The 25,191-nt window shown below is 35.2% G+C and overlaps 1 protein-coding gene and 1 pseudogene across 10 annotated transcripts in view; both read right to left on the reverse strand.

Moving 5' to 3' along the window:
* NBEA (neurobeachin) overlaps positions 1–25,191 on the reverse strand; it is a 678,106-nt gene that overhangs the window by 553,668 nt on the left and 99,247 nt on the right. For all 10 annotated transcript variants that reach the window (XM_078434421.2, XM_078434419.2, XM_078434413.2 and 7 more), the window contains 2 exons: positions 24,912–25,031; positions 21,604–21,750 (listed from right to left, as the gene is read on the reverse strand). In XM_078434421.2, coding sequence (XP_078290547.1) covers positions 21,604–21,750; positions 24,912–25,031 — 267 coding nt within the window. The remainder of the gene's footprint in view (positions 1–21,603; positions 21,751–24,911; positions 25,032–25,191) is intronic.
* Positions 13,319–16,219, reverse strand: LOC132682424 (Y-box-binding protein 1 pseudogene; annotated as a pseudogene).

Here is a 25,191-nt window from a genome sequence, read left to right on the forward strand (position 1 = left end):
TTGACAAAACAATAAAGAGTATCCAATGGAAAAGAGACAGTCTCTTTAGCAAATGGTACTGGGAGAACTAGACAGCAACATGCAGAACAATGAACCTTGACCACTTTCTTACACCATACACAAAAAAACCTCAAAATGGATGAAAGACCTAAATATGAAACAGGAAGCCATTAAAACCCTAGAGAAGAAAGCGGGCAACAACCTCTTTGACTTCAGCCGCAACAACTTCTTACTTGACACCTCTCCGAAGGCAATGGAAATAAAAGCAAAAATGAACTACTGGGACTTCAACAAGATAAAAACCTTCTGTACCACAAAGGAAACAATCAACAAAACTAAAAGGCAACTGATGGAATGGGAAAAGATATTTGCAAATGGCATATAAGATAAAGGTTAGTATCCAAAATCTATAAAGAACTTATCAAACATCCTAAAAACAAATAATCCAGTGAAGAAATGGGCAGAAGACATGAATAGATACTTTTCCAATGAAGACATTGAGATGGCCAACAGACACATGAAAAGATGCTCAATGTCACTCATCATCGAGAAAATACAAATCAAAACAACACTGAGATACCACCTCACACCTGCCAGAGTGGCTAAAATTAACAACTCAGGAAACAGATGCTGGCAAGAATGTGAAGAAACGGGAACCCTCTTGCACTATTGGTGGGAATGCAAACTGGTGCAGCTGTTCTGGAACACAGTGTGGAGGTTCCTCAAAAACTTAAAAATAGAATTACTCTATGACCTAGCAATAGCACTACTAGGAATTTATCCAAAGGATACAGGAGTGTTGATTCACAGGGGAATATGTACCCAATGTTTATAGCAGTGCTTTCAACAACAGCCAAATTATGGAAAGAGCCCAAATGTCCATCAGCTGATGAATGGATAAAGAAGATGTGGCTTATATACAATGGAATACTATTTGGCAATGACAAAGCAGGAAATCATGCCATTTGCAACAACGTGGGTAGAACTGGAGGATATTATGCTAAGTGAAAAAAGTCAGAGAAAGACAGATATCACATATTTTCACTCATATGTGGAATCTGAGAAACTTAACAGAAGACCATGGGGGAAGAGAAGGGGGAAAATAGTGTCAAACAGAGAGGGAGGCAAACCATAAGAGACTCTTACATACAGAGAACAAACTGAGGGTTGACGACGGGGGGGTGGAGAGGGGAAGAGGGGAAAATGGGTGATGGGTATCTGAGGAGGGCACTTGTTGGGGTGAGCACTGGGTGTTGTATGTAAGCGATGTCATGGGAATCTACTCCCAAAGCCAAGAGCACACTGTATACATTGTATGTTAGCTAACTTGACAATAAATTATATTTTATAAATAAATAAATAAATAAATAAATAAATAAATAAATGAATGAATGAATAAAGATTATCTGAATGAAATTATGAGTTAACTATATAAGGTAGTAATACTGGCAACATAAAACCATTTTAATTTGCCTTCTTCACTGGTTGCCTTGGTATTATAATATCAACATTTTAATATGTATTTCAATAAGATTATAAATGCTCAAAAGGTTTAATATTTATGCTTCTAACATAATCATTTTCAAAAAAATTTTCACAAATATGTTAGAATTTTTACTTACATTGCAAAGAACTGATCAGAAGCAGATTTAATTATTTTGGAGGAATAAAACATATGAGTTTGTTTATTGAAATAAAACTGTTTAGTTGAGGAATTTGAGGAAAGAGTATCTATGACATTGAGACATTGGGGAAGCAGACTAAATAAGGAAGAGGGGAGTCAAGGAGTTGGATGACCCAAAAGCAAGTTGGAGTTTAATCAGGTAGAGTAGTGCTACCTCCTTATGTTGATGATGTTATACCAAGAAAAGTAATGTGTGGGGCACCTGGGTGGCTCAGTTGGTTGAGGTACCGACTTTGGCTCAGGTCATGATCTCATGGTTTGTGAGTTTGAGCCCCGCATCGGGCTCTATGCTGACAGCTCTGAGCCTGGAGCCTGCTTGGGATTCTGTGTCTCCCTCTGTCTCTGCCCCTCCCCCACTCATGCTCTGTCTCTGTCTCAGAAATAAATATTTAAAAAAAATTTTTTTTTTAAAGAAAAGCAATGTGTAGACAGGAACTGGAGGAAGAGCAACGTAAGTTCCAGCTAGTGGAGCTACATTGTATTAAGGGTTTGGGGGGATTTGACACAAACAAAGGCAACAAAAGCAAAAATAAACCAGTGGGACTATATCAAACTAAAAACTTCCGCACAGTGAAGGCAACCACCAACAAAATGAAAAGGCAAGCTACCAAACAGGAGAAAATATTTGCAAATTAATTTCCTGATAAGGGGCTAATATAAAATACATATATAGAACTCATACAGCTCTAATTTAAAAACCACGAAGAAACCAGTCTAATTTAAAAATGGGCAGAGGACTTGAATAGACATTTTTCCAAAAAAGACATAAGGGTGGTAACAGACACATTTCACTAATTAGTGAAATGCAAATCAAAACCACAATAAGCTGTCACTTCACACCTGTTGGAATGGCTATTACTGAAAAAACAAGACATAACAAGTGTTGCCAAGGAGGTGGAGTAAAGAAAATCCTTTTGCACTGCTGGTGGGAATGTAAACTGGTGCAGCAACTGTAGAAAAGAGTATGATGTGTTCTCAAAAACTTAAAACTAGAATTACTATATGATCTAGCAATTCTACTTCTAGATATTCATCCAAAAAAAAAAATGGAAACACTAACTCGTAAAGATATCTGCACTCCCATGTTCACTGCATTGTTTACGATAGCCAAGACATGGAAGCAACTTCAGTGTCCATAGATGAGTAACTGCATAAGGAAAATGTTGTACATGTACGTATACAAGGGGATGTTATTCAGCCGTAAAAACGAATGAAATCTTGCCATTTGCAATGACATGAATGGACCTTGAGGACATTATGCTAAGTGAAATAAATCAGAGAAAAACAACTATACAACCTTACTTATATGTGGAATCTAAAGCAAGCAAGCCAACAAACAGAAAGAATTCACAAAGAATGGCCAGAGGTGGAGAGAAGAGATAAATAAAATGGGCAAAGAAGGTCAAAGAGTATAAACTTCTACTTACAAGATGAATAAATTCTGAAGAACAATATAAAGAATGTTGATCACAGCTAACAATACTGTATTGTATATTTGGAAGTTGCTAAGAGAGCAGATTTAAAAGTCCTCAGTACACACAAAAAATTATAACCATGTGAGGTGATGGATGGGTCAGCTAACCTTACGATGGTAGTCATTTCACCATATACACATGTATCAGATCATTATATTGTATGCTTTAAACGAATGTAATGTTATATGTCAATTATATCTCAATAAAACTTGGGGAAAAGCTTTGAAATTAAAAAAGTAAGATACTGTCTTCTCAGTTTTGTACAGTGCAATAAATAAATAGCTAAAAACATTGGGCTCAAAATTAGTTCCACTTAAGTCTGAATCCCAACCCTATCACACACTAGGTGTGTATACATCCCCAAGTTATTTACCTCTCATCTCTTATTACACACCTTACAGACAAAATAGTAAATAGAGAACTTTGAACAATACCTGGATCTTTAAAAGCAACACAAAATGGCAGCTGCTATCTTTACCGCATCTTTTCCTACTTAGTATTATACAAGTATTTTTCTGTAAGATATTTTTCCATAAATGTCACTCACAAAATATATACCATAAATTTTATGTAATGACATATAGTAGTGAACATCCAGATATCTGTAACATAGTTGCTAATGAGGCAAAACCTCATTGAATAGAACCTAATCACCCAAACTGGAATTACTTAACATAAACATGGGAAAATGTTCCAGAACACTGCTAAACTCAACCAAATTAAGTTTATCTAATAGCTACAAGAGCAGGGACTTGCTATTTTCTAATAACATCTGAAAACTTCACCAAGTTAAGAATATAGCCATTTCCATTGAATTATGTAAGAATAACATATATATGGCAATACCTACTGCTCTCTCCAGTATCGCTATGTGACTAGTATTACTGATATTAATAGGTAATGACACAACATTCCATGAATTATGTTTCCTACTGTGTAACTTAAGAGAATGTTGCCACCTATATATTGGAGAAGTTTCCCTTCAAAATGAATAATCTAGGGCGCCTGGGTGGCTCAGTCAGTTGAGCGTCCAACTTCAGCTCAGGTCATCATCTCACAGTTCATGGGTTTGAGCCCCCCAACAGGTACTGTGCTGACAGCTCAGAGCCTGGAAACTGCTTCGGATTCTGTGTGTGTCTCTGCCCTCCCCTGGTCACACTCTATCTCTCTTTCTCTCTCTCAAAAATAAATAAAACATTTTTAAAAGTTTTCAAAAACAAAAATTAAAAATAATATGAATAATGCATATTAATAATAATATGAAGTAAAATTACTTCAAACTCTAATAATCTACATTTCCAAACTTCTCTAGGAAAATATATATATAGAATCAATCCATTCTCTTACCACAATTTTTTTTTATAATTCCAAATGACTGGAAAAACAAAATTCATTATTTTGATATTCCAAGTCTTCAATAACTTGGTTTCAACCAATCATAATCATCCTCACATCCCACCATAAACCACTCAGCCTACTCTGTATTCTACCATGAAGCCATGTCTGTTTATGGATTAATCCATAAACACACCCTATACTCCCTTGATTCTTTCCCTTTAATCATGCCCTCTTTCTCACATTCTATCATCATGTCCTGCTCACCATCTGAAACTTATGTATTTTTCAAGAACCCTAAAAAACTTTTTCCTATGAAGAATTCCTAAAGTCTTTGTAGCTGAAATTAATCATCCTTTCACAAAACTTTAACAGCATTTACATTATATTTCCTTTCTGGTACACATATCAACTTTTAATTATAAACATTTAGGAATATAATTATTCTCATAAAGAGAGTATAAGTTTGATCATTTTTAATACTCTAAAGCTTAGAACAATTCCTTGAATAAATACGTAGTACACTGATGAAATTTACTCAATGGCATGCCCTGAAATCATTATTACCAACCCTTAACAAGCAAGATTATAAAGACTATAGTCTTTATAGACTATAGTCACAAGACTATAGTCTATATAGACTAGTCTCTAGTCTATATAGACTATATAGACTATATAGACTAGTCTCTAGTCTTTATAGACTATAGTCACAAACATGCCAACAAGTAGATCAGCACAGAAAATTTCACTGCATGAAGTGCAGTCAGTTGTTTCACACAGTGCATAATTATTTGTCCAATCAAATCTTTAAAAATTATGATAACGGCATATATAAAATTAGCAGAAATGCCAAGTATCAGCACTATAATAACCACCATATTTCAAATATTAAATTAGAGAAACACTGGTACCCACCACTATCCAGGAGAAATTTTTAACACAATGATACTAAGAAACTACTTATATGAAATTAATCAATCATTTCCCAATATTAAGCAATTTCATGTAACTCATTTTTCTAATATGAGTAAAAAGTTTTCAACATGCATGCAGTTGCACGGAAGAATAGATCTTGATAGGCTGGTAATTTTAAAAGTTAAACTGCAAAAGCAATCAATATTACATAATCATAAAAGATACACTTTGCAGACATGATTTGATTGGACATCTGTGTGAGTAATTATAATCTAGTAGAATAAAACTCCAAAATTTCTATACCACTACTGTCATTCGTTTGTACGACAATTACTGAGCAGCTGAGGATCTGGAGATAAACCTCTAACTGGGCTGACACTCCGTAGACTCAGACAACTGTGTGACCTCTACTCCGCCTCTTCTGCTATTAGTTAACACCTACTTTCTGCTAGGGCTTGTGGAGCTTCACCCCATAAATGTACAACTCTACCCTGAGCAAAGATGAACAGGGAACCCTCACAGACTTCTGCCTCTACCCCAACAGCTTTGTCCTTTTCTGCACCCTGTTCCACATATTCTAGCTGTTTGAGCTGCCCTTAATTCTGATCTCAGCCTCCTCAGCTCGGCTTACCTCCACCTCCTAGTGCCTCAATAAAAATGTTGGCCCCAGCCAGATACAAAGGATGAATATCCAGCTCATCTTAATTATATTTCTACCTGCAAGGATGTCAGGACTGTGCTATGTGCATTGACAAGTGTCAAAGAAACAGATAGTTTGCATAGTTTGCCCATTTTTATAGTTATTTACAACAGTAGGGCACATTCACTACCAGTTACTCCAAAAATGGATAAAATCAGGTTGGATGTTTTCTGAAATTAATTAATTAAGCCAGCACTTATTTCTTTTTTATTTTAGCCATTCTGACTAAAAGTGTACAAAGGTATCACATTGTGGTTTTGATTTGCATTTCCCTGATGATTAGTGATGTTAAGCATCTTTTCATGTGTCTGTTGGCTATGTGTATAGTCTTCTTTGAGAAAATGTCTATTCAGGTCCTCTTTCCATTTTTTAATTCGATTGTTTGTTTTTTGGGAGTTGCATTGAGTGAATTCTTTATATATTTTGGATATTAACCTCTTATCAGATATATCATTTGTCAATATCTTCACTCATTCATTAGGCTGCCTTTTCATTTTGTTGGTGGTTTCCTTCACGTGCAAAAGCTTTCTATTTTGATATAGTCCTAATAGTTTATTTTTGCTTTTGTTTCCCTTGCCTTAGGAAACATATCTAGAAAAATGCTGCTAAGGCCAATGTGAGAGAAACTATTGCCTATGTTCTCTTTAAGGATTTTTATGGTTTTCAGGTCTCATGTTTAGGTCTTTACACCATTTTGAGTTGATTTTCAGCCACTGTGGAAAACAGTATGGAGGGTCCTCAAATACTAAAAATAGAAATACTGTAATCCAATAATTCCACTACTAGGTATTTACCCAAAGACAGTGAAATTACTGGGATGCCTGGGTGGCTCAGATGGTTGAGCATCTGACTTCAGTTCAGGTCATGATAGCACGGTGCATCAGTTCAAGCCGCACATCAGGCTCTCTGCTGTCAGCACAGAGCCCGCTTGGCATCCTTTGCCCCTCCCCTGCGCATTCTCTCTCCCTCTCTCTCTCTCTCTTTCTCTCTCTCAAAAATAAACATTTAAAAAAAGAAAATGAAAACACTAATTCAGAATGATAGATGCACCACTATGTTTATTGCAGCATTATTTACAATAGCCAAGATATGGAAGCTGATGATTGCTAGAGGGGAACAGGGTGGAGGGTGGAGGAATGGGCAAAATAACTAGAGGGACTGGAAGATACAAGTTTCCAGTTATAGAATAAATAAGTCACAGGAAAAAAAGGCACGGCATTAATAACATAGTCAATGATACTGTAATAGTGATGTGTCATGATGAATGGTAGTTACACTTGCATTGAATGTAGCATAATGTATAAACTTGTCAACTCACTATGTTGTACATCTAAAACGTATGTAACATTGTGCCACCTATAGTCAAATAAAAATTTAATTAATTAAGAAACTGTGTAATTGGATAGGTTTTAGAAGATCGTTTTGCCAATTCTCCTCCTCATCTCCATGGGGAAAAAAAATCAGTTAAAGAGTACCAATGGATCCAAAAAGGAACAACAACAACAACAACAACAACAACAAAACCAGCATTTTCAGTTGGATGAATTTATGAGAGGTAATCGAGAGAAGCAGATTATTCCCTACTAAAATAAATAAAACTCACTTATTCCTAATGAATTTCAAAAAATCTTAAAAGTTTCGTGAGCCTGACTGAATCAGTTTTCAAGCTATGTTCTCTATGAAGCATTTCTCAGTTCCTACAATCAGAATCCTTTTCCATGATCCCACTGGACTTACTGTTTTCAGATTGTATCAGGATTATAAATTCAATCAACTTCACTTTTTAGCTTTTTTGTAGGTCTTTCTCCCTTACTTGGTTATAAGTTACTTAAAGGTAATTGAGAGCTTTTCATGTTCCATAATGCCTATAATAGTGGTCCATGTATAGAAATGGCTTAACAAATGTTCTCTGAATTTTAAAGTTGTATGAGGAAATTCATCCAAATAGAATTGTTTTCCCTCTAGTCATTTCAAAGCTACTTCTATTTTTTAATGTTTATTTATTTATTTTGAGGGGTAGGGGAAGGAGGGGCAGAGAGACAGAGAATGAATCCCAAGCAGGCTCCAGGCTGTCAGCACAGAGACCACTGCAGGGCTCAATCCCACCAACCATGAGATCATGACCTGAGCGGAAATCAAGAATCAGACACTTAACCGACTGAGCCACCCAAGCACCACTAAAGTTACTTTTTAAATGACTTTTCTTTATCCAGGGAAAATTCAGAATTTAGAATAAAATTATCCATTCCTCTTTATTTAATATTTTGGCATTTTAATTTTTATTTTATTATTCTTTTTTTGAGAATATGCATACCCTTTATATTAAGATAATACTTTTAAGATTACAAATATACTATCCTATTTCTTCTTTGATTCTGCGTTTCTTTATGGATTCAATTCGGTCATTAAACTTTTGTTATCTACTATTGCTAAAACCTACCACTTTCCAGTTTTTGTCTATTTAAATATCTTTATTTGACTTTGTGCCCTTTTCCTTTACTTGCTACATGTATGAAAGAGTTGGTTGCTTTGAGAAACACAACAAGCATTAAGTATGAATATGAAATCACCAATGTTCTTCGCCACAAACTGCACTTATAACCAGTAAATTCTTTTTTGAGCTGAAAGTCTTGTACTAATAATTACTAATATAATTCATTCTTATAATCCTCAGTGATTTAAGTGAAAAGTCCTAGAAAACACTAAAGATATCACTCTGGCTCCTGGTTACTATCCTTTAAAAATAATGCTGAAATAGCTTATTAACTCTTATCTTTTTTTATAATCCTATCGCGCTTAAGAACTCAGAATACCTGCTTTCTAAAAATAATGATTGAAATAAAATACTGAAAAATGGGTTACTAAATAGTAATTAGCTTTGGCATGTTGGCATTTTAACAATTCTGAAATGTATGTGCATTCTTCTGTCTGGAAAAAATGCCTTAACTTTCATTTTGTTTATATTGCTTCCAATGAAATAAACAATGTTTAATATATTCTCTAGAAGTTATAAAATCTTTTTGGGAAATATCATATAAGAAGTCTAAAACAACCTATTCTTATTTGAAAAAAAAATATCCTTAATTTTTTTCAGTCCATGATGCAAATATCATAATTCCCTGCTTTGGCTTGTAGGAGCAAAACTACCTCACATTATAATTAACTAAATACAACATTTTTAGTGTTTTTTTTTAATTATGATACAACTTAAGTGACTTAATAATTTTATTATACTTACTCCATTTGGGTTATTTACATCACTTCCAACACTTCAAAATTATATATGAAAGTATAATAAGCATGCTTGTGCATATATATATCAGTATTTAGTAAATTATTCTTTGAAGGATTTCCAGAAGCAGAATTGTTACATAAAATGGTATGAGTAGCATGGGGATGAGAATGAGGAGTGACTGCCAGTAGGCATGCACGGTGATAGAAATGTTCTAAACTTGGACGGCAGGGATGTCAATACAACTCTGTAAGTTGCTTAAAATAATTTGCTTGTAAACTTAAAATGAGTGAATTGTACAGTATAGAAATTACATTTCAATAAAGATGTTATATTTTTTAAAATGAAAAAAGAGGGTTATGGACATTTTCCAACCAGACATTGAGAGATGGAATGAGACAGGAAAATACAACCCATACATATGGAAAATACGCAGGCAATAGAAACTGCCAGTGAGAGCAAACACATGTTAGCTTTAACAGGAAAAGTCTCCAATGTAGCCATTAAAAATATGTTCAAAGAACTAAAAGAAAATAATAATTAGAGAAGTAAATGCAGGTATTATGATAATGTCATATTAAATAGATAACATCAATTAAGACAGAAATACTATAAAAACAATCCAAATGGAAATTCTGGAGTTGAAAAGTGTAACTGACCTGAAAACTTTTCTAGAGGTCAACAAAAGATTTGAACAAAGCAGAGGACAGAATTAGCAAACATGAAAATAATAAAGATTATGTAATCCAAAAACCAGAGAGAAAAATGAGTGAAGAAAATGGAGCCTCAGAGAAATATGGGAAACATGTACCAACATATGCAGAATGGGATGGCTGAAGTAGAGAAGAAAAAGAGAAAAATATTTAAAAATTTGATGGCTGAGAACTTCCCAAATTTTTGGAAAACACCAATTTACATATTCAGCCCATGAACTCAAAGAAAAATGAAAGCAAAGAAATATACAGACAGAAAAATCATAGTACAAATGCTGAAAACCAAAGACACGGAGACAATCTTAAAGCAGCATGAGAAAAATGACTCTTCACCTAAAAAGAACACCAATAAGTTCAAGAGTTGACTTCTCATCTAAAAAAATGGGAGGCCATGGGGCACCTGGACAGCTCAGTCGGTTAAGCGTCTAACTTTGGCTCAGGTCATGATCTCGCACTTCGTGAGTTTGAACCCCACATGGAGTTGTCTGCTGTCAGCACAGAACCCACATAGGATCTTCTGTCCCCTTCTCTCTCTGTACCTCATCCACTCTCTCTCAAAAATAAACACTTAAAAATAATAATAATAATACATAAATAAATGGAGGCCAGAACATGGTTTAATACAATATTCAAAGTGTTCAAAGAAAATCTTTCAACCAAGAATTTATATCCAGGAAAGCCATCTGAAAACAAAATGAAATACATTCAAAAAACATAAAAACTGAGACAATTTGTTGCTATCTGACCCACCCTACAAGAAATAACAAAAGAAGTCCTTCAAACAAAAAGAAACCCAAAAACTAACTTGAATACACACACACACACACACACACACACACACACACACACACACAGTGACAAATATAAAGATACGCAAAGTAAATCAAACATGTATACTCAAGTCACCGAAAAAGAAAACCAAAGCAAGAAAACAGAACACTAAACAGTATATGAAAAATTTCTTGAAATACAAAAAGATGCAAAACTGCATACCGAGAGTGCACACCATTCATCTGAGAAATCAACTCCAAATGACCAAGACATTTCTACCAAAATTACTAGATACAAAAGAAATCCTTTGAACATATAGGCAAAAAAGAACAAGTGCTTGATAACAGAAAGGATATCAGACTGCCATCAGACTTTGAACAAAATATTTAAAGCCAGAAGAAAATTAGCAACATATTTAATATGTTCAAAGAAAGGATAGTCAAGGATTTTATAACCAGGCAAATGCCTATCAGGTGTAAAAACCCCTAACAAACTAACAATGAAACGCAGTCCTCAAGAAGTATTACTCCCACGATTCCCTTCTAGAGAAATACACTAAACAATGAGCTTCAGATACCCAAAATACATCAATACAAGGAATGGGATGAAACTAAAATATGTAAGTACTTACAAGATTACAACTAAGTAAGAATTTTAAAAATTGAGAATAGTATATAATAACTATGTATACTCACAATGTAGATCGTACCATGTATTAGTCAGCTAGGGCTGCCACAGCAAAGTACCAAAGTCTGGGTAGTTTAAACAATAGAAATTTATTTTCTCACAATTCTGGAGGTTAAAAGCCTAAAAATCAAAGTGTCAGCATAGTTGGTTCCTTCTGAAACTTCTCTCCTACTCTTGTAGATGACCACATCTCCTCCTTGTATCTTCATATGGTTTTCCCTCTGTGCATGTGTGTATCTGTCTTCTTACAAGGACACCATTCATATTAGATCAAGGCCCACCCTAACAGCCTCACTCAAGCTTAGTTACCTCTTTAAAGGCCCTATCTCCAAATATAGTCATATTCTGAGCTACTGGGAGTTAAGACTCCAACATATAAATTTGGGGGAAACACAGTTCAGCACATAACACATCTGAAACGATATACAAAATGGCAAAGAAAACGAAGAGAGCATATACAAAAAAAAAATAACGGTTTTCAGTAATAACGTCATTAGAGTAGTATCAGTAGTGTTGTTCAGAGACTACTGTATGTGTAATTATGGACTGTCCTCTGTGCACATGACAACTAGTATTGTCAATAAAGAAGAAGGAGATGTAGATTTAATTTAGGGAAGATCAAGTTAAAACACAACAAGCCATTAATTTCCCACTAGTAGAAATTAAGGATTCTTAGAATAATGGCTGATTCCAGGACTTAAGCAACAAAATGTTCGAGATGAGTCTGAAGCACTGTCATGGGAAATAGCAAGGAAGCTATCAAAGACTACAGAGTCAGGTCAAAAGACTAAAGGACCAACTAGAACTCATCACTCAAAGGTGGGACAATTTGAATTTCAAAAAGGAGAATAACTGCTATAGATTGAAACACTTCAAATACATTTAAATCCATGAGTTTACAATGAAATTTTAAAAACCTAATCAAAGATCTCCAAATAATGAGGAAATGGCATTAAGTTATCCATTTTCCCTCAATGACCCTTAGGAAGCATTATTTGACTGAGTCGGTGGAGGAAAAACTTGTTAGCATATACAAAATGTTCATTAACTGGGTAAAAACCTTGCAGGAATTTTTAAGACCAGAGAGTAAAAATTATCTGAACGTGGATAATAAAATGTCTTGCTGAAAGCATTATATTTGAGGGGTGGGGCAGAACTTTGGAAAAATAGAACACTTGTCTCACCACTCATTGAAATTCTATTATGATAAATATAGTATATCTTTAAATAATACACCTGATATTTTAAAGCAAATATAGCTAAACAAATATGATCACAAGCGGTGTATTTTCCAAAAGATTCACCTTAAAACTACTTACACATACATTCTATTACTCAAAACACTTCTTATATATATAAGATTTTTAAAAAACATTTTCAGGGGCACCTGGGTGGCTCAGTCGGTTAAGCGTCCAACTTCGGCTCAAGTCACGATCTCACACTCCAGGAGTTCAAGCCCCACCGTCGGGCTCTGTGCTGACAGCTCAGAGCCTGGAGCCTGCTTCCGATTCTGTGTCTCCCTCTCTCTCTGACCCTCCCCCATTCATGCTCTCTCTCTGTCTCAAAATAAATAAAAGTTAAAAAAATAATAAAAAAATAAAAAACATTTTCAAAATCTACAGCATTTTTAAAGACCTTTATTAAGTGGCGCTTGCAGTCTGTTGACTTTTTGGAAAAAAATCAAATAGTAAACATTTATTAGAAATTAAAAATGAGGTTGTTAAAAATCTCAACTTTTCCAGATATGAAACAATTAAAAAACCTTTTTAAGTGTACTGAGGAAAATCAGTCTTAAAAGAGAGAGAGAGAGAGAGAGAGAGAGAGAGATCTTTAGGTAAATGTATCAGAAACTCCAGTCTGCAGAGATAATGCAAAGAGCTTTAGCTATCTGGTAAATGGACAAAACGCAAGCATTTGAGATCTTCAGCTCCAACCTCCTGTTATCTCTTACTGTTGAAACTTCATATTCATTTCCCCTTGTTGGCTAACTAAACCAGATGATGGGATGACGGCAGAGATGGTAAGACTACATTTACTCTGCCCTACCCTGCACAGCCTTGGTAGAGGACTAATTCTCCACTGGTGGGTTGGCTGCTTTGTCTCTTTGCCATCTTGTGGTTTAGGGTTTTCTGGGCTTCTGTCTGTGTTGTGGTAATTGAGGTTGCAATAGTACAGATGCTACTGACCCTGGGTCTCACCTCCTTGATTTTCCTTATCTCCTTCACTGCCATCCTCTTTAGGTTGCCTTTGGCAAGGAAGGTTCCTGTGGAATGGTCATTTATAACCCCAATGCATATTCTGTCTCACTGGTCTACCTTGCTCTCCTGAACCCTTGTTGTCAGCACCTTCCATCACTTCTCCCCACACAGGGAAGTTGGAATACTGTGTTCAACACCCATGGCGTCTCCACATGTAGTAAATAAAGTGGACCTGGCCTTTCGGGGCCCTCCTGGATCCCACATTCTTTTCCCCCTTCTCGCTATTCTGGAAATCCTACTGGTAATTGTGTGGATAACCCCTGCAATGTGGATCGCGTCTATAATTTAGCAGGTTAGTCTGCTTCACTGGAACTTCACTGGAACTGGAACTGCCTTGCACTGGAACTCTACCAGGGCCTGTAACATATGCTACCTCTGCACCCATTTTTGTCCTTTCAACAATATCAAACTCAACAGCCTCTCCATCTTCCACACTGCAAAGGTGTTTCCTGGGGTTATTCTTCTTTATGGCAGTCTGGTATACAAATATATATTCCCTGCTGTCATCCCTGTTGATTAAACCATATCTGCTTCTTACATTAAACCATTTACTGTTCTCCAAATCTTCCTTGTGATGAACTTGACCCTTCAGGTACTGCCAATATGAGGCCACCCTGGCTGCCGCTTACTTCAAGGCTGGATCTCGGCCTCACTACTCAAGGTTGCAGTGACTGGGGCCAGGAGCAGCACCAGGCCCCTGGTGAGGGGGTGAGGGGGAAGGTGGACAGAACTGTTCAAGGCTTTCTGGGATCCACTCTCCAATTCCAGTACTGATCAAACTCTATAACATTTTAAATTACATTTTTGAAGGAAAACAGTCATCCTCGAGGGATGGATCTAATTTTTGGGAAAAAGAAAATCAACTTGAAGCCATGTTTGATGAATTAACAGGTGTCACAAAACCATCTTTTATTAAAAATATAGCATAGTTCTAAGTAATGAGAACTATTTTTTTGTGTGTCACTTAAAAACTGACCCTTTAAAAGTAATTCCAAAAGAATTGCAACTAATTTGAAAAATGTTATCATACTTTGAGTATGTTCATATCATCCAAAGATACTAAAATAAAAAATCATTTAAAGTATGACAATTTGAAAATAAAGCTTCACCATTTTGCAGAGAAAGTTTACATGCCCCTATTCATATGCACTTAAGTATATAGTACTCAGAGGTTTTTCTTTCCATAAAATTTTTACATACAAATATATTTAACATAAATAAATGTATAAAACAGTAAAAACAAATAATTAGGAAACCAGAAAAAAATCAACTACATATAAACAGCTCTTCAAAAGGAAAAAATGATGGAAACTGAGTGATGGAATATTACAAAGGAAGAGATAAAGTCTTGGTATGCAATGCACTAGAATGATACACACAGAACTAAACTATACTTTCAATCACAAATTAATGCTTCTCTTTCAATTCTGAAAAAACACTACTGTCTTCATTAAGTGAAAGATTCTTTCTCTCATTTTAACTAATTTTAAATTGTGATAATCAAGATCACCCCTGACCTCCATACTGCTAAATCCAATTGCCATTTCTCAGTCCTGAATTTACTCAACCTGTCAGCATCATCTGACAATTATTCACCTCCTCTTCCTTTAAACTGTCCAGGACACCATACCCTGCTGCTTTTTCCTTACTCTCTTGCTCTCCTCCTAATTTTCCCTTGCTGGGTCCTTCTCATCTCCATAACCTGCAAACATTGGCTTTTCCAAGGACTCATTCCTGATTCATCTTTTATCTCTGAACTCACTTCATTGATTTCTAAATCCAGTCTCATAGCTTTAAATCCTGTATATACCCTACCAATGCCAAATTTCTATCTCCAATCTAGACTTCTCCCCCACAATTCAGGCATACAACATTTCTCCATTAGATGTCTAACTGGCATCTCAAACTTCCCATGTCCAAAACCAAATTCTTGACCTTACTCCCCAAAATTTAGTCTTTTCAAATCTACCCTAGCTCAGTAAATAAAAAGCCCATCAATTCAGTTGTTCAGGCTAATATACATTGGATTGCCTTTGAATCTTCTCTTGTACCTTTAATCCACATTCACAGGGACAGAAAATCCTACTGGCTTTACCTCCAAAATATATGTAAAAGCTGACCTCTTAGAGTATTATTTTAGGTATGCTTTATCAAAAATCCAACCAAGTTCCATTACTTCTATGGATATCAGCCTTATCTAAACTCTCTCTGAGTCACAGGGAAACACAATCACAGTGTTCTGTAATCTCTCAAATAAGATCCTAAGTGGCCTTTACACCTGCTTTCCCATGTGGCCTGAAAGCTCTTCCCCAAATATCCACCTGGCTGGCATCAACTTCACCTCCTTGAAGTCTTTAGTGAAATCTCCTTCATCACTCTATTAAAACTGTAGTCCAGAATTTTCTCTGTTTTTTACATGCTTTATTTTTCCCATAGCACTTACCGCCATCAAGCATACTATGTATTTTTGTTTTGTTTTCTGTCTGTCTCCTCCCATGATAATGTATATCCTCTTTACCTCCAATAAAGGCAGGGGTTTTTTTGTCTGTTTTGTTCACTGTCTTATCCCTAGCACCTAGAACTCCTAGAATAACAGTGTCAATAAATAATATTTAATAACAAATAATTTTTAAAAAGAATGGATGACTCAGTGAATGCTTCTTATTCATATCTCATTCACCTTGTCTTCATTAGCTTGCATTAATTTATTTTTCCTTACTACTGAGTATATGTTGAATATACATTACCTTTCACTAAATACTAAATACTTACATGTCAAGAAAAGTGACTGAATTTGTTAATTTCATTTTGGCTACTGAATTTCAGACAATATTCTTAAATCCCACAGACACTTTGTAAAATATGAAAAGTTTACAATTATATCCCCTCCCAGAACCTTCCATTAGAGCTGTCATATATATTAAATGTATGCATATTATAAACCAAAAAAAGTCAGTGTAATATTTTTTGCTTTAATCAGTGGTATATGTTTTAAAGAAAATAAAAGATATTTTCTTTTATCCATACATTTATCATTCATTCGTATTCTTCATTATTTCATTCTTAATGATCCAAGTTTTTTTCTTCAGTACAGAGTGCATCTGGTACAAACAAATTGTCTTAATTTCCATCTATTTGACTTAAAGATTATTTTCACTAGATGAAGAATTCTGGGTTGACAGGTTCTGCTTCAGCTCTACGGTTTCCCTGATTGCTGAAGGAAAGTGTGCAGTTATGTCTAGCTTTTCTCTACTTGCTTTCAATAACTTTTTTTTCCTTTTGTTTTACTATATATAATATGCCTACTCTGGTTCTCTTCGAATTTATTTTCCTTGGAGTTTACATGTTCCTTTAATCTATAAATGTCCATTGTTTTGTTTTGCTTTGTTTTTAACCAAATTTACAAAGTTTTTTTTTTTATAAATATTCCTTCAAATATTTTTTTTTCTGGCACTTTCTCTGCATATTAGATTTCAAAACCACCCCATGCATCTTATGTTTTGTTCCTTCCCCCTTAATCTCTTCTTTCTTTTCTAATGGTTCTGTCAATCTACATGCAAGTTTATTTATTTCTCTCCCATATCCATTCTGCTAATAATAAATCCATACAGTGGATTTTTAATTCCAGATATATTTTTCAATTCTAAAATTTCCACTTTTTTGTGGATGATAATTCCCATTTTTCAGTTCATTACAAGCAATTTTGTTTAATTTCACTAGTTACAATAGCTCCTTAAAAGTCCTCATGTAATAATTCCATGATCCTGGGTTATTTCGGAGTTGGCATGTCCTGATTTTCCCTTCCCTGGACAATAAATCACATTTTCCTGGCTTTTCATAGAATGAGTAATTTTGGCTTATATGATGGACATGGTGAAAATTAGTCTACGGAGATTATGTTGTTTTGAAAAGTATTGATGTTTTTGTTTTGTGGGGTCATTTCTTCTATCAATACTATTACAGACTGTCACACCTCCTATGTGTGGTGCCTCAGGTCAGCTCTGTTCTTGAAGACTTATTTACAGTCTATTATCAGTTTATCATGATCATCATGGCTTCAGGAATGGGCTAGAGATTTAGGGTCAGTTTTTTTAAATATAGAATTCAGATCCTTTTCTGGCTCTCTCTTTTCTTGAGCTGGCCATTAACCTCCATGTGGTACTGACTGGCCAAGTGCTTTTCACCTTATTTTCTGGCCAAAAAAGTTTTTCTATCAGAGTAAAAAATTAGCAACTCAGCCCATGCTGGACCACTTGCTTCATGTTTTGACACCTCTCTAAATCTTGGCTCTTTAGGACCCTCACATAGTTGTTTTCTGTATTATGTGCAGAGTGTTAAGTGGTGATTGTGGGAATACCTTTGCTAGGAACTTGCCTATCCAAGCAGGTATCAGAAACCCTCCAAAGTGATCTTTAATTTTGGAGGCTGTTTTATACATTTTCTCTTATCAGTTATGCCTTTGTCATAATATAATAAACTGATAAAAACCATTATTTTCTTGGATGGAGGACAAAAGCAAAACAATATTGTAATATTTAGCAAGGGAGATGAATTGCTTGCCACAAGAGATTATATGATAGTGATAATTAGGAAATGTCCAATAACAATTGGAAAATATCAAAACTGTTGAAATGTTGTGTAAGTTTATGTCAAAAAGTCACTGTATGTATGACTTCACAATCTTGTACACACTGAATAACCCCATCAAATGGAGCTGTATGATAAACTTAACTCACGGTAAATGTTTCTAGACTAGACAAAATTACAGTGAGAAATTCTGTTTTACAAATCCAAAACCTAATGGTTTATTTAGTTAAAAAAATTTTTTTTAATGTTTGTTTTTGAAGGAGAGAGAGAGAGCATATGCAGGGCAGGGGCAGAGAGTGAGGGAGACACAGAATCTGAAATAGGCTCCAAGCTCTGAGCTGTAAGCACAGAGTCTGACATGGGGCTTGAATTTACCAATTGCAAGATCATGACCTGAGCCAAAGGCAGACGCTTAACCAACTGAGCCACTCAGGCTCCCCTATTTATTTATGTTTAAAGTTTCTTTATTTATTTTTGAGAGGGAGAAAGGAAGGGACAGAGAGAGAGGAGAGAGAGAATCCCAATCAGGCTCTGCACTGTCAGTGCAGAGCCCAGTGAAGGGATCTAACTCACTAACCATGAGACCACGGTATGGCCTGAGCAAGTCAAGAAGTCAGACACATAAATGACTGAGCCATCCAGGCACCCCTGAACCTAATGATTTATTTAATTGACTAGTAATACCCTCCTTTATTAATCATTTACCTAAAATAACTAAGGGTAAAATATTCATAGACAAGCTATATTGCTCAAAACCAGACATTTCATAGAAAGAAAATTACCGAATACTCTAATGATCAAGAAGTCAAAATCACATGGGATAGGCTACATAGTATATATAGTTTGAGGGCATTATTTTGGGGGGAATTTATTTTATTTCAGGGCCCAGATGCTGACATGCTATCTACATTAAGCTCAGAATCACAGACAATATTGTCTGACCATTATACTTACAGGAAGCTCTATATAACGCACATCGATGAATATAAATACATTATTATATAACAATAATTTAAGCTTCATTTGTGATTTACACCAAATGTCAACAAATTATTATATCCTAAACACCTTAAAAACTCCACTGCAACTCTTTACCCCTTCACTCATAGGAAGTGACTTTGCCTCCTACTTTACCCAAGAAAATTGAGACTGCTATGTGAACCACTTCAGCTTTTTTCCCCTGTGATAACACAATCTGATCTTCATTTGCATTCTTTCCCCTCTCCCTTCATTCTCTGAATTTCTAGGAAAAAAATTTCATTGTCAAAAATTTTTACAGATGTTTGTACTAATAGTGATTCTATTTTTAATATTTACAAATTGAGAAAATACATACATACCCATTGATTTACAGTCTATTTCCTTTAATATAAACAAGGGGCTCAGTGGGCTATACCCATAAACTGGGAACTTTCAAAACTTAATAAAATTATTTTTTTTTAACGTTTATTTATTTTTGAGACACAGAGAGACAGAGCATGAACGGGGGAGGGTCAGAGAGAGAGGGAGACACAGAATCTGAAACAGGCTCCAGGCTCCGAGCTGTTAGCACAGAGCCTGACACGGGACTCGAACTCACGGACCGCGAGATCATGACCTGAGCCGAAGTCGGCCGCTTAACCGACTGAGCCACCCAGGCGCCCCCAATTATTTTTCATGTAACACCCAAAATTTAGAGGTATTTTCTTTTAAAAGTTCTGACTTTGATATAGGTACTCTATTGTCTATATTAGGATGCTAGGACTACATTCTTATATAACATGAGTACTTGTGTATAGAACATGGCAACACAGGATTACTACTCATTTTCACTTTTGTTATAAAAGAATGTGATGAGCAAAAGCCATATAACAAACAACTAAGTTCGCAAAGTGATTCAAGACAATGTTTGCTCCTTTCCAAAGGGAGAATTACATAATTTGTTAATATTTAGTCCTTTTCCTTTTTCCTACCAAGAAGCTCCCATCAATTCTAAAATGTCATTATAGCAATCATATTGGGTTTAAAATTTGAATAACTGTGGTTTTTAAAATTTTCTACCTTTATTTATATATCATTGGTTTGATTCACCTAATATCATACTCTGGCAGTGCCTGAAGAAAGCCACATCAAATATTTTACAGACCAAGGAAAAGAAACAAAAGGAGGCAGGGTGTATGTTAATCAAAAAATCTGAATTACAGAAACATTACCATGCAACGCCAACGACATGGCAGAACTAGGACCCAAAACCCAACAAAAGAACCAATGAAAGAAACAGTGCTGTTACAAGCACAAATTCACTTCAGAGACAGGAACACAAATAAACTCATATGGACAAACGATGGTAGCAAGAATTATCACCCTGACATTAAAAATGACAGCATCATTCTCAAAATTTATGATTATTTTAAAATCACTGGGAACAGAAATAGTTTAGTACCCCCTTTTCATAATACAATCTTCACACTGATTACTTAAACACTATGTGTAAAACAAACAGCTCTTCCATGCAAGACATGTACTTCTTCAGAATTATTAAAAATATTTTGACTTATAATGCATACTTTTCTCTCAGCTCCAAACAGTTTGGGATGTCACAGTTACTAATGTGATTTACATAAAACTCATATATTTCCCTAGCCAGGTGTACTGCATATTAAAAACTAATTAATGTATGTGAATGTGATATCTTGCCTAAATAAGTCTTCATTTTGGGAGTTAAAAAACAGGAAGAATGTGATAAACCATATTTAATAATGACTTTGCAAAATTCAGATACTTGCTACTGTACTGACCCTCCTCACCTACTGTAAAGGACCAGCAAAAATAAAAACTAAAACTGAATAATTTCAGCCACGTGTAATAATTGACACCATTTTCCTTCTAAATCTTTGTTCTTTCCAAGTTATCTCTATTTTGAATACACCAGTCATTTGTTCATTTCATATTTCAAAATTTGAGATTTCAAATACCACATAAGCATCACGGTTTTATAAAATTTATTATTTCAGAGTTTTGTCAACAAAAGCCATGGCTTCAACATAACAAAAAACATTCTTTAGAATTTTAAAAGTTCATGAGGAAAAAAATCCAAAAGAGAAAAAGCACCTTTGAAACAAAATGAAACTTGTACTAACAACTAAATTCCAAAGATGACTTTTAAAGCACACTGAAGAAGATAACCACTGTATATTATACTGTATCACATTTCACATAGAATTCACATAAAACTTTCCATAGAATGCGTAAGATCGTTATTACTACCTTATATCCAGGTCCTAACTGATGAATTGCAAATATCTGCGCAGGGTTGAGTGCTTCACTGAATACATACACGGCACCAAGTTGACCACAAAACACCCTATTTGCATCAGCAGTTTCTGAAGATCCGAGAAAGCACTTGTCATAGCTCTATTTTTAAAAAGTCATAAAAAAAATCAATGTATTATTTTGTAATGATAAAATATTTAAGGATGCCTGCCTTCACTTTCATGTATACCTTCAAGTATAACAATAATAACAGAAAAAAGCATCGCTTAAGACTTCGGGAATATTTACATAATAAAAGCCAGCTAAAGATTTTCCAAAAAAGTAAATCAGTTAAGTATTTCGTATCTATGGAAAAGTAAAACAAACAGTAACCATCTACTCAATAATCACTGAACCACTTTGCAAATGTTATACTTAAATGTAAAAGGGCTTAAAATTCTACTTTGAAAAGTAAAACTAATTTTAAAACTCACATGCTCTAACAACAGTCCATTTATAGAGAGAGATTCACCTGAATCAGAGAATGACTACTCCAAATTTTAACCATAAACACATAAGGCTTAATTTTAGAAACTACCTAATTTCTCCACCAGGGATATATATTCCTCTATTTCTCCACACAAAGCAAGGACACAATGAAAATCCCTTCCCTCTCTTCCATAAGTAGGCATTATGCAGAACCAAATAAATAATTATCACCAAAGTCTGCTGGCTAAAGCAGATGGTACAGTGCCCTCCATCTGCAGAATTCAAGACCTAAGAAGCCATATTTAAGACCCTTCCCATCTCTATTTCTCTAAATGTCACCTAATGCTAGTCCCCAGTTTCTTTTGCCCAGTCTCAAAGTTATTCCACACCTTAGTGCTGATAAGCACAGCACTGCATATGTATGGAATCCCTTTGGTGCCTCAATAGAATAACAAAATATTTCTGAATGAATTATAAAGACAGAAACTCTTCATCAAATACCCAATCTGTAATTAAAACTATAGGAACTTAAGAGTTTACTGCACAATGTATGTGTATGTGTTACAGCCCAGGCCTCTCCATTTCTTGGTGTACTAGTGCAAATAATTCAAAAATCAAAATCCTTCCTTCCTTCCTTCCTTCCATCTCTACTTCCTTCCTTCCATCTTTTTTTCTTTTTTCTTTTCATTTCTTTCATTCTAAATTTTTTTTTTAAACGTTTATTTATTTTTGAGACAGAGAGAGACAGAGTATGAACGGGGGAGGGTCAGAGAGAGAGGGAGACACAGAATCTGAAACAGGCTCCAGGCTCTGAGCAGTCAGCACAGAGCCCGACGCGGGGCTCGAACTCACATACCGTGAGATCGTGACCTGAGCCGAAGTCGGACGCTTAACCGACTGAGCCACCCAGGCGCCCCTTCATTTCTTTCATTCTAAATATAACTAGATGTAGTGACAGCCAACAAGGTCATTGGGGTTACCTTCACTCTATAATAAAAAGTCTCCCCTCTGGAGGGCAGAGATAAAGTAGAATTTCATCTGTGCATTCTAATTCTGACAAAGTCATTCTCAAAAATTTGCTGACTATGGCCCACCTTGAGTTTCTAGGGCAAAAAAACAAACTTGTTCTATAAATGAACAGATAGTAAAGATTTTAAACTTTGCCAGCCACATGTGGTTTCTGTCACATAATCTTTCTTGATTTTTTTGTTTGTATCTTAAAAAAAATAAAAACCTTTAAAAATAAAAAACAAGATTCTCAGCTCTTAGGTCATGTGAAAACAGGTCAAGGTTCAGATGTCTGTAAGGAGTACTCTTCCAACCCTTGACCCTGGGAAAATATGGACTACAGACACAGTACTATTTAAAATAATATAAGTGAGAACAAGAAGAGACCCCTGCCCTTAAGGAAATTAAAGTCTGCAGAGATGTAGACAACACTGAGAAGTGAATTTTGTTAGAGAAAGGCCAAGTTTTTATAAAACCAGGTATGCTGGAATGATTGTGTATTATTGGGTTTGAAGGTAAAACATCAGGCATTTGAAAACATCTTTTATTTTGGTTCTAACAGGCCGGGATAATGACAAAGGAAAGCCCAGAACAGAGCTTTTGAGGATTTAACTCAAGATATGCTCCCTCCAGAATACAATTGTATTACCTCTTTCACTGCTAACATGCTAGCTAAAACTCGTATTACCTGCTTGTTATTATCACAGTAAGTCATTTAATTGATCTCCTTGCTTCTGCCATTTTTTCCCTTTAGAATATTCTCAATACTGCAGACTGATGGACATTTTTAAAATATGAGCCTGGGGGCGCCTGGGTGGCTTGGTCAGTTAAGCGTCTGACTTCGGCTCAGGTCATGATCTCGCGGTCCGTGAGTTTGAGCCCCGCGTCGGGCTCTGTGCTGACAGCTCAGAGCCTGGAGCCTGTTTCAGATTCTGTGTCTCCCTCTCTCTGACCCTCTCCCATTCATGTTCTGTCTCTCTCTGTCTCAAAAATAAATAAACGTTAAAAAAATTAAAAAAAAAAATATGAGCCTGCATCATGCCACTTGTCTGCTGAAACCCTTCCTAAGATTTTTATGCTGGCTAAGATGGGAAAGCCCAGGTATTATGTTTGTGTATGATGCCTGTGTGATTTCACCCTCTATGGTCTGTCTAAACCTTACCTCTCAACATTGTTCTGTCCACTCCTCCCTCTGTTCTAGGCAAACTGGCTGCTTATTTGTTCAATTAACTTTCCGTTCTGCCTCAAAGGCTCTGCACTCACTGCTTTCAGTGAATGCAGTGATATTTCTCCGGATATTTCTCCAAAATATCCACATGACTTGCTCCCTAAACTCTTCTCACTAAGATCATCTCTGTACCATCTGGCTTCCCCCTTCCCTACACCTATACTCTCTATACCTATTCCCATTAATATTTCTCCACAGCATTTATCACTATTTATGTAGTAAATAATAATGACTACATGTTATACTGATTCATTGTATGTAAGGTCTTCCTTTCACATCCAAATAAGGTGTAAGACCTTTTTGTTTTTAATGCTTGAAATTCTAGAAAGAATAGAATATTGCATGGATGTTTTGACCTAATACTTAATAATTTATTTGAGCAATTTCCCTTTTTTCATCACTAATCATCTATTTTAGCAACTTAATTATACTAAATTTAAGAACTAAAAATTCATTTAACTGAATAAAACTTTCAGAAGTACAACTATTAAGTTTCTACCAAACTATTATAAAATTCATGAATGTCATGAATACCAATAGATCACACACTCAAATACATTAAAGCACAGATTAAAAAAACAAAAAACAAAAAACTTACATCATTTGTGTTAACATGCCAAGCCATATCACCATAGGATACCAGCTGTCCATTAACATAACACCGAATTTCACTGTTCCTCCATCGATTATAAATGTGGACAATGCTGATCATGTACCACTTAAATTAAAAAAAAAAAGATCTTGATATGTAATGTTTAGTTATTACCTAAAAAGCAATCATAACATTCACAACACACTTTAAGAATGCTTGAAAGAATACTAACAATTACGCATTACCAAGTTCCCCCTCATACTTCTCACTTTGCAGATGAAAGAAG

Source organism: Panthera onca, chromosome A1 (assembly GCF_046562875.1).
Source record: "Panthera onca isolate mPanOnc1 chromosome A1, mPanOnc1 haplotype 2, whole genome shotgun sequence".
In the NCBI taxonomy this organism is placed as follows: domain Eukaryota; kingdom Metazoa; phylum Chordata; class Mammalia; order Carnivora; family Felidae; genus Panthera; species Panthera onca.